Raw genomic sequence first — 16,415 nt, forward strand, 5'->3', positions numbered from 1 at the left:
GCCCGGGAGTTAGAGACTAGCCTGAGCAATGTGGCAAAATCCCGTCTCTACAAAACAAAACAAAAAATTAGCCAGGTGGATTACATGCCTGTAATCCCAGCTGCTTGGGAAGCTGAGGTGGGAGGATTGCTTGAGCCCAGGCTGTCATGGCTGCAGTGAGCCGAGATTGTGCCACCACACTCCAGCTTGGGTGACAGAGTGAGACCCTGTTTCAAATAAAAAAAACTTATTTTATGGTGCTCTACACATTCAGGGAAACTTCTCTAGTAATGAACAATAGAAATTACCCCGGAAAGTATAGTCTTCCAGTTAACTTTTTAATTTTTTGTAAAGATGCAGTCTTCCCGTGCTGCCTAGGTTGGGCATATATAGTGATCTCCCTGCCTCGGCCTCCCAAAGTGCTGGGATTACAGGTGTGAGCCATTGTGCCCGGCCAAACAGAAAAGTATTTACACAATTCCATCCTCTTCACTAACTGAAGCAGTATGTGAATCTCATTAATCTTTGTACCCATGGCCAGGCATGGTGGCTCGTGCCGGTAATCCCAGCACTTTGGGAGGCCGAGGTGGGTTGATCGTGAGGTCCAGAGTTTGAGACAGCCTGGCCAAGATGGTGAAACCCTGTCTCTACAAAAAAAATACAAAAATTATCTGGATGTGGTGGCATGTGCCTGTAGTCCCAGCTACTCGGGAGGCTGAGGCAAGAGAATCGCTGGAACCCGGGAGGCGGTTGCAGTGAGCCAAGATTGTGCCACTGCACTCCAGCCTGGGTGACAGAGCGAGACTCTGTCTCGAAAAAAAAAAAAAAAAAAAAAAATATATATATATATATATATATATATATATATATATATATATATATATTTGAGCCTGGGCTCAAGCAATCCTCCCACCTCAGCTTCCCAAGCAGCTGGGATTACAGGCATGTAATCCACCTGGCTAATTTTTTGTTTTGTTTTGTAGAGACGGGATTTTACCACATTGCTCAGGCTAGTCTCTAACTCCTGGGCTCACATGATCCGCCCACCTCAGCCTCCCAAAGTGCTGGGATTGCAGGTGTGAGCCATTGCACCTGACCCATAAAATAAACTTTAAAAAATTAAATTAGCCAGGTGTGGCCAGGTGCAGTAGCTCACACCTGTAATTAATCCAAGTACTTTGAGAAGCTGAGGCTGGTGGATCACCTGAGGCCAGGAGTTTGACACCAGCCTGGACAATGTGGTGAAACCCCACCTCTACAGACCCCTACAGTCTGGCATAGTGCCTGATATGTTCTGCTTAATAGCTCGTGAATGAATAAATGAATGAAATGGTAAAAATCCAGGAAACTTGGAGTGAGTCTGTGTCACTGAGCCTTCTAAGGGGTTGCTTCCCACCTATATGCTGGTTAATGACACTGGGATCTTCTGTGCAGCTCTTAGGAGAAGCATCTTGTTTGCTCCTCTGCCTCTCACTGCCTCTTCCTCCAATCCTGGGGGTCCTGATTCATGCCTGGCTATGTCATCCCTAGCATCTATCCCTCCCTCAGTATTCTGTCTCACATTGACCTGAGCTGTCCCTGCCCATACCATCTAGACACTTGGGCCTCCCTAGCTGTGCACCCCCTCTCACTTTTCCTAAACCTGTTGGATTTGGCTCCTTCAGGGGTAGAGTGATCCCTCACCCACCCTGACTCCATCCTGCCGATACTGGTCCAGGCGCTCCTGATGGTCCATGCTGGTGACAAGATCCACCAACAGGTGGAGCCCTCGCATCCATATCTGGGCCTCCTCAACACTGTTGGCCACCAGGTCCAGGTTGGAGCGGCGGCCATGGAAGACAACGGTGAAGCCCTGCTCCAGGGGGAGCTCCTCTGTCAGGCTACGCAGCAACTCGGAATCATGGCCATTACGTATTGTCTCCACATCAGAGATTGAGACTGCCAGAGAAGAAGCAGGTGAAGGCATTGAGGAAGGGAGTCCAACAAATAGCAGGGGCTAAGAGTGAAGGACCAGCACCCCCTTCTCCATGACACCATAGAAAAGAACCCCAGCCTCTGCAGACTGAATCCCAAAAAGCATTAGTACAGAGAGATGCAGACCCCAGGGATTCAGGAGTCCATATGAATCACTGATGTTTTCAAAGGCAGCATGGCAAAGGGCCTGTGCTGGGAGTGGCAAGACATGGCTTCCAGCCACAAGCTGGCAGTATGACACAAACCAAAATGACTTAACTCCTCAGTGTCCTCATCTGATATAATGGATAGTCCCCTTCCATAGGCAGACCCAATGGTGATCACAGGAGGACTGGTGGGGATGACAAATGGAAATACATTTGAAAGGCAGAAGCAGTTATACTAAAGCATTATATCCCTAAGTCCAGTTCTCCCATTCCAGGTTTGAGGGCTTCCTCTTTCCAGATGTCTACGAGGGAATCAGAGAAATTCTTTCACCCTCTTACCTCAGCTGGGGGTGGTACGGATTGTGAGCAATTTGTCTCTAAAACAGACTCTCTTAGATGTGTCCTGTGATCAAATTATTTCCTGTTATTATAAAGAGTTCGGCCAATAAGTGCACACTACTTTGTTTTGTTTTTTGTTTTATTTTGTTTTTTGAGACCAAGTTTTGCTCTTGTCACCCAGGCTGGAGTGCAATGGCACAATCTAGGCTCACTGTAACCTCTGCCTCCTGGGTTCAAGCGATTCTCTGGCCTCAGCCTTCCGAGTAGCTGGGACTACAGGTGCCCGCCACCAAGCCCGGCTAATTTTTGTATTTTTAGTAGAGATGGGTTTTCACCATGTTGGCCAGGCTGGTCTCAAACTCCTGACCTCAAGTGACCTGCCTGCCTCGGCCTCCCAAAGTGCTGGGATTACAGGCATGATCCACCACGCCTGGCTGCAATTTTGTATTTAAAAATATTTATCATGATGGCTAACATTTATTAAATGCATTCTGGTTTTACATCGCATGCTAAGTGTTTTACATGTTAACTAATTGAGTCCTTGTAACCTACTGTTTAATCCCCATTTTACAGATGAGGAAACTGACGCTTGATGTATGTATGTATGTATGTATGTATACATGTATTTTTTTAGAGACAGGGTCTCACTCACCCAGGTGGAGTGCAGTGGTGTGATCACAGCTCACTGCAGTCTCAACCTCCTGGGCTCAAGTGATCCTGCCATCTTAGCCTCTCAAATAGCTGAGACCACAGGCATACAGCACCACACCCGGCTAATTTTTTATTTTTATTTTTTATAGAGACAGGCTCTCCCTATGTTATCCAGGCTGGTCTTGAACTTCTGGTCTCAAGCAGTCCCCCTGCCTCGACCTCCCAAATTGCTGGGATTACAGGCATTGAGCCACCAGGCCCAGCCATAGCTTAACTACTTGATTTTCCACAGCTACTCAGAAAGTGGCAGAGCTAGGGCTTTAATTCAGGCAGGCTGATGCCCAAGATGATGGTCTTATAATAATAATAACAAGATGTAACCAATGATTTATTATGTTTTACTATGTTCCAGTACTCTCCTGAGCCTTTTATATAGAATAACTAATTTAATCCTCATTACAGCCTTATGAGGCAAGTAGTGTTATGATCTCTTTTTACAGGCTCAGATATAGCCACAATTAGGACAGCACAAACGCACACCATCATAGGACTTTGGTCCCTCCCCTGCCAGGCTCCTCAGGACTCTATCCACCCATATATCCACCCCCCACTATCCAGGTCACTCACAGCTGGGCTTGGCACTGCCCCTGGCCTGCCGTGCATGCCAGACTGTCATGCCGTCATTCTGAAGTCTGAAGTATCTTAGCTTCTTCCAGCTTTTGGACCTCACCTTGCGCATCGGCATGCCTTCCTGCATCAGCAGCAAGTCCTGATCAGTGGTCAGCCCTAGGTCAGGAAAAGCAGGGGTTAGGTAGCCAGCAGAGAGGGTAGCAGGCCCAGGGAAAGCTCTCAAACAGGGGTCCAGCCTCCTTCCCTTCCCTGAGCTATATGCTAAGCCCTTTTCCCCTGCAGGGACACTCACGGTCTTGCAGCAGGGACGCCATCACCCACTGTTCCACCGGCTGGCACCAGATCACCTAAAGGAGAAAGGAAGAGCAAAGGGCTCTGGGTGAATCTTAAAGATAGTCTGTAGCTGATTTTTGCTTCTGATTTTGAGTTTAGTGACTCTGAGACTTTAGATAGGTCTAGAAACCTGCCTCAAATCACATAAGGATCAGAATTTAAATCAAGATATGTCTGATCCCAGAGCCTCCGCTATTTCTCATGGCTATCTTCAGAGAAGGCTAAACCAAAGAGTCCACCAAGCACCGCCTTCCTACCCAATAACCCACAGTCTACTAGTGCCACATTTTGCTCACTCCCCACCCTCTCATTATTAGGAACTAACATCTTGTTGGATGTCCCTTTCAGAAACTAGAATCTCTTCACATCCTAGCCTTCTTATTTCCAGGTAGAATCCTTCCAGCTTCCCTATTCTGGGAGCCCTCTCTATGCTCCCACGTAGACTGTCCAGCTCCTGAGGCGACTAGCGCAGACTTTTTTTTTTTTTTTTTGAGACGGAGTGTCGCTCTGTTGCCCAGGCTGGAGTGCAGTGGTGCGATCTCAGCTCACTGCAACTCCCGGGTTCAAGTGATTCTCCTGCCTCGGTCTCCCAATTAGCTAGGACTACAGGCATGTGCCGCCACGCCTGGCTAATTTTTTGTACTTTTAGTAGAGATGGGGTTTCACCACGTTAGCCAGGATGGTCTCAATCTCCTGACCTCGTGATCCACCCACCTTGGCCTCCCAAAGTGCTGGGATTACAGGTGTGAGCTACTACACCTGGCCAGACTTTCTTTTTTCTCTTTGACAATATTTAGTTGTCTTCTTCTACCTTCACATGGTAAAGCATATTTTATACTTTTTCTTTACAGTTATTCTCACAGTTTTTTTTGTTTTTGTTTTTGTTTTTTTTTGAGATGGAGTCTCACTCTGTCGCCCAGGTTGGAGTGCAGTGGCCGGATCTCAGCTCACTGCAAGCTCTGCCTCCCGGGTTCACGCCATTCTCCTGCCTCAGCCTCCCGAGTAGCTGGGACTACAGGCACCCGCCACCTCGCCCGGCTAGTTTTTTTGTATTTTTTTAGTAGAGACGGGGTTTCACTGGGTTAGCCAGGATGGTCTCAATCTCCTGACCTCGTGATCCACCCGTCTCGGCCTCCCAAAGTGCTGGGATTACAGGCTTGAGCCACCGCGCCCGGCCCCTATTCTCACAGTTTTAATGGACCAAATAAGTTATACAAGTCTCAGAACCACATTTTCAAATTTTCTCTACCTACCAAAAAAGGGTACCTCTTATAAGATATATGCTGTCAGCCAGGTGCGGTAGCTCATGCCTGTAATCCCAGCAATTTGGGAGGCCGAGGCTAGCGGATCACCAGAGGTCAGGAGTTTGAGACCAGCCTGGCCAACATGGCAAAACCCCATCTCTACTAGAAATACAAAAAACTTAGCCAGGCGTGGTGGCAGGCACCTTTAATCCCAGCTACTTGGGAGGCTGAGGCAGGAGAATTGCTTGAACCAGGTGGCAGAGGTTGGCAGTGAGCCAAGATCGTGCCATGCACTCCAGCCTGGGCGACACAGTGAGACTCCGTCTCAATAAAAAGAAGAAAAAAACCAGTTAGGGCCGGGCGCGGTGGCTCACGCCTGTAATCTCAGCACTTTGGGAGGCCGAGGCGGGTGGATCACAAGGTCAGGAGATCGAGACCATCCTGGCTAACACGGTGAAACCCCGTCTCCACTAAAAATACAAAAAATTAGGCAGGCGTAGTGGCGGGCGCCTGTAGTCCCAGGTACTCGGGAGGCTGAGGCAGGAGAATTGCTTGAACCTGGGAGGTGGAGGTTGCAGTGAGCTGAGATCATGCCACTGCACTCTAGCCTGGGTGACAGAGCAAGACTCTGTCTCAAAAAAAAGAAAAAAGAAAAAGAAAAAGAAAAAAAAGATATATGCTGTGAAATATAGGACCTGGTTAAGTTGTCCTAGTAGCTGACAACAAACTTCCCTTGAAAAGGACTAGAAAATTTGATTGTGGCCACGCTGATTCTAGTTATGCCCCTATAGAAATATTCAATTCTTGGTTGGGCACAGTGGCTCAGACTGTAATCCCAGCACTTTGAGAGGTTGAAGAGGGAGGATTGCTTGGGCCCAGAAGTTCAAGACCAGCATGGACAACATAGTGAGACCTCCATCTCTACAAAGAATTTTTAAAAATTAGCCAAGTGTGGTGGTATACACCTGTGGTCCCAGCTACTTGGGAGGCTGAGGTGGGAGGCTCGCTTGAGTCCAGGAGGTTGAGGCTGCAGTGAGCTGAGATTACACCACGGAGCTCCAGCCTGGGCGACAGAGCAAGACTGTCTCAAAAAAAACAAAAACCAAAAACCAAAATTCTTGACCAGGTCATGCTGAAACTGACAAATCTCATAAAATGTAAAGCTCTATGCTTTTGTGTAAGCAAATAACCTACATTTGAATAGAAATATGTTGTGTTTCTTTTTTTAAAAAGGTATCACTACCTGAAAAATGTTATGTTCCTTTTTTTTTCTTTTTTCTTTTTTTTGAGACAGAGTTTTGCTCTTATTGCCCAGGCTGGAGTGCAATGGCAGAATCTTGGCTCGTTGCAACCTCCACCTCCCGGGTTCAAGCGACTCTCCTGCCTCAGCCTCCTAAGTAGCTGGGATTACAGGTGCCCATCACCACACCCAGCTAATTTTTTATATCTTTAATAGAGATGGGGTTTCACCATGTTGGCCAGGCTGGTCTCAAACACCTGACCTCAGGTGATCTGCCCGCCTTGACCTCCCAAAGTGCTGGAATGACATGCACGAGCCACCTTGCCCGGCCATGTTCCTTAATTTAAAAGTTTAAAATTTTGACAGTGGTGCACATCTTAAAAGAACTTTAAAAATTGGTAAAGCAACCATTCAGTTAGTGTTCCATTAAAACATCATGCAGTTAGTTCAACTCCCTATATTTTACAGATGAAAAATCAGAAGTCCAGAAATGTGATGTGATTTGCCTGAGGTCACACAGTCTATTAGTGCCCTACTCTCTTTTGTGGGAAGACCCTATAAAGTCACCTAGTAGTGACTAAGCCTTCAGGGAGAATGTGGGGGGTCACTGAAAATATAGCTTCCCTGAGCACAAGACCTGGAGAAGAAGACTTTCTTTTTTTTGTTTTTGAGACAGAGTCTTGCTCTGTTGCCAGGCCGGAGTGCAATGACACCATCTCAGCTCACTGCAACCTCCGCCTCCCAGGTTCAAGCAATTCTCCTGCCTCAGCTTCCTGAGTAGCTGGGATTACAGGTGTGTGCCACCATGCCTGGCTAATTTTTGTATTTTAAGTAGAGACGGAGTTTTGCCATGTTGGCCAGGCTGGTCTCCAACTCCTGATCTCAGGTGATCCGCCCACCTTGGCCTCCCCAAGTGCTGTTATAGGCATGAGCCACTGCGCCCTGCCTAGAGAAACCTTTCTAAATGTGTGGTAATGTACAGGTATCCAGAGTGAGAGGGGAAGGTTCAGAAGAAGTCTTCCAGGAAACAATTTCAGGAAGAAAAGATTTTGCTGGCTTAGGATGAATGTGTGTGCCCGAAGGAGACCAGAAGAAACCTCTGATTGGACAAAGGGACCCAAAGTGTTTCCTGAGAGCCAGAAAATCATCTCTGCTTTTCTGAGTGGGGACAGAGTTTGGAATCTGAGGCTTACGGAAGCTATGTGAAGACTGAAGTAGAAAGTAACAGATCTGGCCGGAGGAGATGGCTCATGCCTGTAATCCCAGCACTTTGGGAGGCTGAGGCAGGTGGATCACGAGGTCAAGAGATTGAGACCATCTGGCCAACATGGTGAAACCCTGTCTCTACTAAAAATACAAAAATTAGCTGGGTGTGGTGGCTACTAGGGAGGTTAAGGCAGGAGAATCACTTGAATCCGGGAGGCAGAGGTAGAAGTGAGCCAAGATCACGCCACTGCACTCTAGCCTGGTGACAGAGCGAGACTACGTCTCAAAAAAAAAAAAAAAAAAAAAAAAAAAAAGAAAAGAAAAAAGAGAAAAAAGAAAATAAAGCAACAGACTTCTCTTAAATTTCTTAGGTCCAGCAGGGTGCAGTGGCTCACGCCTGTAATCCCAGCACTTTGGGAGGCTGAGGCGGGTGGATCACTTGAGGTCAGGAGTTTGAGACCAGCCTCACCAACATAGTGAAACCCCGTCTCTACTAAAAATACAAAAACTAGCCGGCCATGGTGGTGCACACCTGTAATCCCAGCTACTCATGAGGCTGAGGCAGGAGAATCACTTGAACCCAGGAGGCGGAGGTTGCAGTGAGCTGAGATTGCACCACTATACTCCAGCCTGGGCGATGGAGTGAGGCTCTGTCTCAAAAACAACAACAACAACAACAATTTCTTAGGTTCTCAGACTCTAGGAGAGTGAATTGGCCTGGGGCTGAAGTCTAACCTCTTTTGCCAATATCCTGGCTTATCTCCTCTCTGAATTTTAGCTCCCACCTCTGGGACATAGGGACTCTAGGATGCGGTGAACTTTGGGACTGCAAGAAGATGGCATTTCCTTCCCTTATGCCTGTGTCCAGGAGCCTCACAATGATGTCCTGAAACATGGGAAGTCTGAGAACAGAGCCCAAGTGCCTGAACACTCTTACTGTGGAGACTTCCTCCACTCAAACCTGCCTTAGAAAATTATTTTTTCCTCCTTTGTCCAATTCTTCTAACCCGAAAGCTTGGCCTTGTTCTTCCAATCCTTCTCCCATTCATGAATCACTATTTTAAACCTGCATTCACATGACTGACATGTGGTCATAAGAGGGCCAGTTTCAAATCAGGGAGCCATAGAGGGTCAGAGCTGGACTTCATTTTATAGAAAAGGAGCCTGAGGACTAGAAAGGTTAGGTGAACTAAAAATAATTAGTGCCAGAGTCACTTAGTGAGTGACAGAACTGGAATTAGAACCAACGTCTCTGGCTGGGCGCAGTGGCTCACATCTGTAATCCCAGCACTTTGGGAGGCCGAGGTGGGCAGATCACGTAAGGCCAGGAGTTCAAGACCAGCCTGACCAACATGGTGAAACCCCATCTCTACTAAAAATACAAAAATTAGGCCGGGCGCGGTGGCTCGCGCCTGTAATCCCAGCACTTTGGGAGGCCAAGACGGGTGGATCACGAGGTCGGGAGATCGAGACCACCCTGGCTAACACGGTGAAACCCCGCTTTACTAAAAATACGAAAATTAGCCGGGTGCGGTGGCGGGCACCTGTAGTCCCGGCTACTCCGGAGGCTGAGGCAGGAGAATGGCATAAACCGGGGAGGCGGAGCTTGCAGTGAGTGGAGATCGGGCCACTGCACTCTAGCCTGGGCGACAGAGCGAGACTCCATCTCAAAAAAAAAAAAAAAAATTATCTAGGAGTGGTGGTGCACACCTATAATCCCAGCTACTTGGGAGGCTGAGGCAGGAGAATTGCTTGAACCCGGGAGGTGGAGGTTGCAGTGAGCTGAGATGGCACCATTGCACTTCAGCCTGGGCAACAAAAGTGAAACTTGGTCTTGGGCAGGAGAAAAAAAAAAAAAAAGAACAGAGGTCTCCATACAATCAGCTCAAGGATCTTACAATGACTCTGCTCTTAGAAAGGGCCTTCTCTAGAAAGCAGGTTGAAGCAAGGCTAGGAATCAATAAGGGACATAGATATTTTGTCTCTCCTCTCCATCATTTTCTGTTCCCTCTGTACTCTGAATAGACTTGCTTTTCTTTGGTCTCATTTTCTTGCTTTATTTCTGTTTATTCATTTTTTTTTGAGATGGAGTGTCACTCTGTTGCCCAGGCTGGAGTGCAGTGGCATGATACTGGCTTACTGCAACCTCTGCCTCCTGGGTTCAAGTGATTCTCCTGCCTCAGCCTCCTGAGTAGCTGGGATTACAGGTGTGTGATGCCACGCCCAGTTAATATTTTTATTTTTAGTAGAGATGGGGTTTCACTATGTTGGCCAGGCTGGTCTCAAACTCCTGACCTCAGATGATCCACCCATCTCAGCCTCCCCAAGTGCTGGGGTTACAGGGGTGACCCACCGTGCCCAGCCTCTTTCATCTCATTTTCTTTCCTTTTCCCATCCCATGCCTGACCTGGTCCTTTTCCTTTCTTCCCAGTTCACTATAAAAATAATTTTTTAAATTTATTATTTGTTTTGTATGGAGATGGGGTCTCCCTTTGTAGCCCTAGTTTCAAAATCCTGGCCTCAAGCAATCCTCCTGCCTGGGCTTCCCAAAGTGCTGGGATTACAGACATGAGCCGTTATGCCCAGCCCCATCCCCACCTCACTCTCTCTCCTAATCCTTTCTCTGTCTTCCTATTTGCTCACCTAGGTCAGTCTCTCCTCTTTTCTTCCTTCTCCTCATCCCTTCTCCCCATCACCTCTTCCAGTTGGTTCCCTCTTTTGACTCCACTAATTCCCAATGGCTCTGATTCTCATCTCCTTTGAGATTATGGTCCAGAAGGGAGGACACGTGAGTTCAGAACTCAGTAGCATGCATGTCCCTCTGCTCAGCCTCGCTTTTCTCTGTATCCTAGGAGATTGACCAAACAAACTGCCCAGACAATGTGAGTTAGAACCTAGGTGTTCTAGGTCTTGCTGTTTCCTCTGGTGTTTAATGGTAGAATGGGAAGGATGCCCACAGCTGATGCAGGTGCAGTGAGAAGAGAAGGAACAAAGGGTTTGGGAGTCAGGGCACTGGGAAAAACACAGAGGGTGACGTCTGAGAATAAGAAAGGTTGGTCTTAAATATTAACTCCTAGACGCGTATATGGAGATCTTCAACAATACAGTAATTACCTCTCTAATACAGATATGAAAATAGAGACACAAAATGAGGTGGGAAGTAGCCCAGAGCTGCAGAGCATGATTTGGTCCTCAATTTCTAAGAGACTTCATGTCATTTAGAGATGTACTTTGGCAGAGTTACCAATGGCACCAAGGAGATTACAGTGGGATTCAGGGTGTCTCAGTTCTCTCTGAGGGGTAAGAAAAAAGATAATCATTTTGTCCACTCTCTTGCTTCTGGGAAGGATTATACCTAACCTGGTTCATATAGAGGACAAAATGGCTCTGGTCACAGGTCATAGAATGTTAGAGCTTGAAGGTTCTTTTATAACACATCTAATCTAGACATTCCCAGCTACATCAATAGCCTCTGGAATGTCTTAAAATTGAGATTCCTTAGCCCTACCCAAAAATCTACCAGATCAGAGTTTCCCAGAGTGGGGCTCAATAATATATTTATTTTTAACAGGTACACTTAGTACACAGGCAAGTCTGGGAAACCCTAAACTCTCTCCTATCACAGATCTGGAAGTTGTGGTTCCAGGTCCCGTAGCTAGTTAATGGCACAGGCAGAACTAGAAGTAGGTTTTCTTACCAACATAGCACTCTGGTGCACTAAGAAACTGCCTGGCCCATTGAATAGGCAAAGAACAAGTTCCTTAGGTAACTTTCCAAGGGACTTCCATAACTCTCCCTATTACCAGGGATCTCTGATTCCCCATGGTTCTTGGCCAATCCCTATTTTGCAACCCTCAACAATCTGTTAATAAATCTATGCTAAAGCTTAGTTACTCCAATTTTTTCTTCCCTTATTGGGGGTGGGGCTCACCTCAGTAGTGGCTAGGGTTGGCACTCCTGGCCCTGCATAAGCTGAGAGGTACCTCATATAAAGGGTGACTGATACAGCCAGGAGGAAGGCTGTAAGGATCAAGGAGGATAAGCTAGAGAGAACCAGGAGTTGGGAGCCCTGTAGAGCTGTTGGGATGAGGAAAGGAGTGTAGGGTGCAATTTAACCAGGGTGGATAAGCATCTAGAGGGCAGAGGCAGGGACTCAGGGAAGACAGAGCTTGGAGCAGAGGCTAATCAGAGCTTCCAGACCCTTACCGTGGGCAGGAGAGCAGAATAGCAGTCCTGTGTTTCCTGTGTCTGTGAGCTGTGCTTCCCGAGCTCTGCGATGCTGTGGGATCAGGAAGCCCAGTCTGGCTCCTTTTCTCTTTTGCTCCCCTTGCACTGGCTTGTTTCCTCCCTCTTCTACAGCAGCTGGCTGCTGTGACTGGTGAGTTATAGCCAGAGGGAAGCAGTAAGAAGGGGAGAGGTGTGAGCTCTCTCCAGTCCAGCCCATCCAACTCTTAAAGGCCCAGGACACTGGTCAATGTGAGGGAGTAGTGGGGGTGGGGTGGGGAGAGAAGGATTAAGGGCACCACATCTTCAGGGAGGAGCCCGGCTGCCCTTCATCTTGATGCCAGCCCTCATTGACCCCAATCCCGCAGTAGCTCTCAAAGTGAAGGGAGTGTCCTCAGTTGCAGTGCTCTGTGAATCACTGCTTTTCATTCTGGTTCCCGCATGTAATACGGCTGTCTTTGCCCTTATTTAATCTGGCTCCTTTCCAGAGTGTCTGTTTCCACTGGCCTGCTCCTGTATCTCTGAATCCTGCCTGCAGGGCATTCACTCTAGCTCTGTCGCACAGGGAAAGAAAGAAATAAGATGGGAAAAGAGGAAGATGAGGAGAAGGGGAGGACAGGAATGATGACAGAGTGTAGAGGGACAGAGAGGTTAGAATCTATGTATATTTTAGGCACTCATTAAATATTGAAAGAATGCATAGATGAATGTGTGAAACAATTCTTTTTTTTTTTTTTTTAACATCCATTCATTCCTCCTATAAGCATTTGTTCAGCACCTCCGGGTTATAGGTCATAGCTCTCAGAATGGAGGTAGCACTTTCAGGACATACATGCATGTTTATAAAGATGTGTGCCGAGATGAAGCATAGGCTCAGAGGGGAACTGTGTGAAATGGTGTAATTTTAAGTGTGCTGTGGTCTGGCTGCCTATCATAGTTCCCACAAGCATCCCTCAACTGCCTAATATTTTACCATTAGTGATTATAGTTACATTTTTTAGTCCCATTAAAATAAAATCCTCCTAAGTGATTACTATAAAAGTCAGGCTAGTGGTTACTGTTGGGAGGGGGAGGAATTGTGATGAGATAGGACACAGAGCTGGCTTCTGGCATAGCTAGCTAAACTGTATTTCTAGTTCTAAGTGCTAACAAGGGTCTTCACTTCATAATTTATTAAGCTATATATTCTTTTGATATAGTTTTCTATATGTTTTTAAATTTATTTTTTAATATCTCATTTAAAATATATATCTGTGTTAATTTTTGAAGGCTTAATTATTTTAATTTTTTCTTTTTCTTTTTTTTTTTTTTGAGATAAGAGTCTCGCCGTTGCCCAGGCTGGAGTGCAATGGCGTGATCTCGGCTTAGTGCAACCTCCACCTCCCGGGTTCAAGCGATTCTCTTGTCTCAGCCTCCCGAGTAGCTGGGATTACAGGCACACACCACCACCCCCGGCTACTTTTTTTTTTTGTATTTTAGTAGAGATGGGGTTTCACCGTGTTGTCCAGGCTGGTCTCGAGCTCCTGAGCTCAGGCAATCCACTTGCCTCGGCCTCCCAAAGTGCTAGGATTACAGGCGTAAGCCACTGCACCTGGCCGATTATAAATAATTTTTTAAAAATTCAATCCCAAGGTCAAAGTAGATTTTAAATAATTTATACCTAGGTCGGGTTGTCTATATTCTTTACTGAGAGCAGGTTTTGATAGAAGAGTAGTAGTATAAAGGAAGGGGAGGCATTAAGAGGGAGGCCATTTATGGGGAACAGGAAGATTGGGGGGCATCATAGTTTAAACTGTGCTGATTTCAGATTTGACTTAATAGGGGCGTTTTACATGCTTGTCTTGCTATCCCATTTCTACTTCCCCAACATGGCCAGCTTATTTTTCCAAGCCTCACCTTCACAGTCCACACTCCTCTTCTACACCCCCAGATTATGTATCATCTTTCTGAGTCACTATTTGCATCAACTTAATGCTGCCTAACCTCCTTCCCTCCTGGGTGATCTGTGAGGGGTGTTATCACTCATAGTGGATTTTCTGGGAGAGTCCAGATCTCAAATATTCTGTTGCAATGTTTTCATGAACACAACAGTATTCTTCAGCCCATATGTTCTGATTTTTGGGGCAGGGACTTGGAGATTTTCACAAAGTTAGTATGGTTCCAGAGTGCCAAGGCATGCCCACTGCAGGACTCTCATGACACAGAGGGAGGGAGCAGACAGACAGGGCCCCCAGCACAGTAAATGTCCATCTGGTATGGTTATTCCTATTTCCACCGTGATCTTGGCTGGCCCTTCCCCCACTGCTGTCTATTATTAGCAGATCCAGAAACCTGATCAGGGCAGTAGCAGCAGAGGGACTTTCTGGGAACCATGCCCAGGAAAAGCCTGGAAGCCCTAAACTGAAATGAAGCAGCAGCTGGCAAAGAGGAAGACCTAAACATGGTACTCTCGCCCTGCCACCCAGGCCTGCCTAGACCCTCTTCCTGACAGCCAGAGCAGATGCCACCCAATTAAATATCTCCGCTTGTCAGGACACTCAGGCTGGAAAGTGTGACATCAGTTCCCCAGATTATCCAACCAAACTACTCAAACTTCTGAAATAAAGCCCAACTCCTTCCTGATCAAAAACGCAACTCAAAATAGTAAATTTCATTTAAAAATCATCAATATAAGGCCAGGCACAGTGGCTCACACCTGTAATTCCAGCACTTCGGGAGGCCAAGGTGGGAGGATTGCTTGAGTCCAGGAGTTTCAGACCAGCCAGGGCAACATAGCAAGACTCTGCCTCTTTTTTTTTTTTTTTTTTTGAGACGGAGTCTTGCTCTGTCACCCAGGCTGGAGTGCAGTGGCCGGATCTCAGCTCACTGCAAGCTCCTCCTCTCGGGTTCACGCCATTCTCCTGCCTCAGCCTCCCGAGTAGCTGGGACTACAGGCACCCGCCACTTCGCCCGGCTAGTTTTTTGTATTTTTTAGTAGAGATGGGGTTTCACCGTATTAGCCAGGATGGTCTCGATCTCCTGACCTCATGATCCGCCTGTCTCGGCCTCCCAAAGTGCTGGGATTACAGGCTTGAGCCACCGCGCCCGGCCGACTCTGCCTCTTAAAAAAAAAAATCAAGGCCGGACACGGTGGCTCACGCCCATAATCCCAGAACTTTGGGAGGCCGAGGTGGGCAGATCATGAGGTCAGGAGTTAGAGACCAGCCTGACCAACATGGTGAAACCTGATCTCAGCTAAATATATAAAAATCAGCCAGGTGTGATGGCATGCGCCTGTAATCCCAGCTACTCAGGAGGAGGCTGAGGCAGGAGAATCGAACCCAGGAGGCAGAGGTTGCAGTGAGCCGAGATTGCAACACTGCACTCCAGCCTGGGCAACAGAGCAAGACTCTGTCTCAAAAAAAAAAACAACAAAAAACAAAAACAAACAAACAAAAAAAGGACTGGGCACGGTGCCTGTAATCCCAGCACTTCAGGAGCCCAAGACAGGCTTATCACTTGAAGTCAGGAGTTTGAGACCAGCCTGGTCAACATGGTGAAACCCCGTCTCTACTAAAAATACAAAAATTAGCCAGGCATGGTGGTACACGCCTGTAATCCCAGCTACTCAGGAGGCTGAGGCAGGAGCATTGCTTGAACCTGGGAGGCGGAGGTTGCAGTGAGCTGAGACGGCGCCATTGCACTCCAGCCTGGGTGACAGAGCGAGATTGTGTCTCAAAAAAAAAAAAAAAAAAAAAAAAAAAATCAATATGAGATCACCTGTAGAATTAAAAGCTAGGATATAGAACTTCAAAAGACCAGAGAATATACAAATATACATATCCATATATATATATAGAGAGAGAGAGAGAGAGAGAGAGAGAGAGCGCCACTCCTCCATTCTAACAAAATTTAAAAACAGAGTCCCAGTTCTGCTATTCAATTCATTAAGTTGGCATGGGGAGTAGGCAACAAGGTGGTATTTAAAAACCCAGAGAAAAAGAGGATGGAAAGTAGAATGAAAAATACAAATTGTATTTTACACCAGGAGACAAAACTTTCAGAAAAGGTCATAAAACAAAATATAAGTATGTGCTATTGGTAAAAGTCATGTCTACAAGCCGGCATGGTGGCTCATGCCTGTAATACCAACACTTTGGGAGGCCAAGGCAGGCAGATCACTTGAGGCCAGGAGTTCAAGACCAGCCTGGCCAGCATTGTGAAACCCCATATCTACTAAAAATAAAAAAACAGCCCGGCATCATAGTGCATCCCTCTAATGCCACCTACTCTGGAGGCTGAGGCAGGAGAATCACTTGAACACAGGAGGCAGAGGTTGCAGTGAGCCAAGTTTGTGCCACTGCCACTGCACTCCAGCCTGGGTGACAGAGCAAGACTTCGCCTTTAAAAAAAAAGAGTCTCAGAGGGAGCGGGGAGGGATAGCATTAGGAGATATACCTAATGTAAATG

General features: G+C 46.9%; 1 protein-coding gene across 1 annotated transcript in view; it reads right to left on the reverse strand.

The window, feature by feature from the left end:
• PLCD4 (phospholipase C delta 4) overlaps positions 1-13,882 on the reverse strand; it is a 31,623-nt gene extending 17,741 nt beyond the window's left edge. The window contains exons 1-4 of the mRNA XM_050752397.1: positions 11,949-13,882; positions 4,012-4,066; positions 3,717-3,875; positions 1,689-1,917 (exon numbers count right to left, since the gene is read on the reverse strand). Coding sequence (XP_050608354.1) covers positions 1,689-1,917; positions 3,717-3,875; positions 4,012-4,033 — 410 coding nt within the window. The 5' untranslated portion in view covers positions 4,034-4,066; positions 11,949-13,882. The remainder of the gene's footprint in view (positions 1-1,688; positions 1,918-3,716; positions 3,876-4,011; positions 4,067-11,948) is intronic.
• Positions 13,883-16,415: the final 2,533 nt, after the last annotated feature.

The sequence above is a fragment of the Macaca thibetana genome, chromosome 12 (assembly GCF_024542745.1).
Source record: "Macaca thibetana thibetana isolate TM-01 chromosome 12, ASM2454274v1, whole genome shotgun sequence".
Classification (NCBI taxonomy): Eukaryota; Metazoa; Chordata; class Mammalia; order Primates; family Cercopithecidae; genus Macaca; species Macaca thibetana.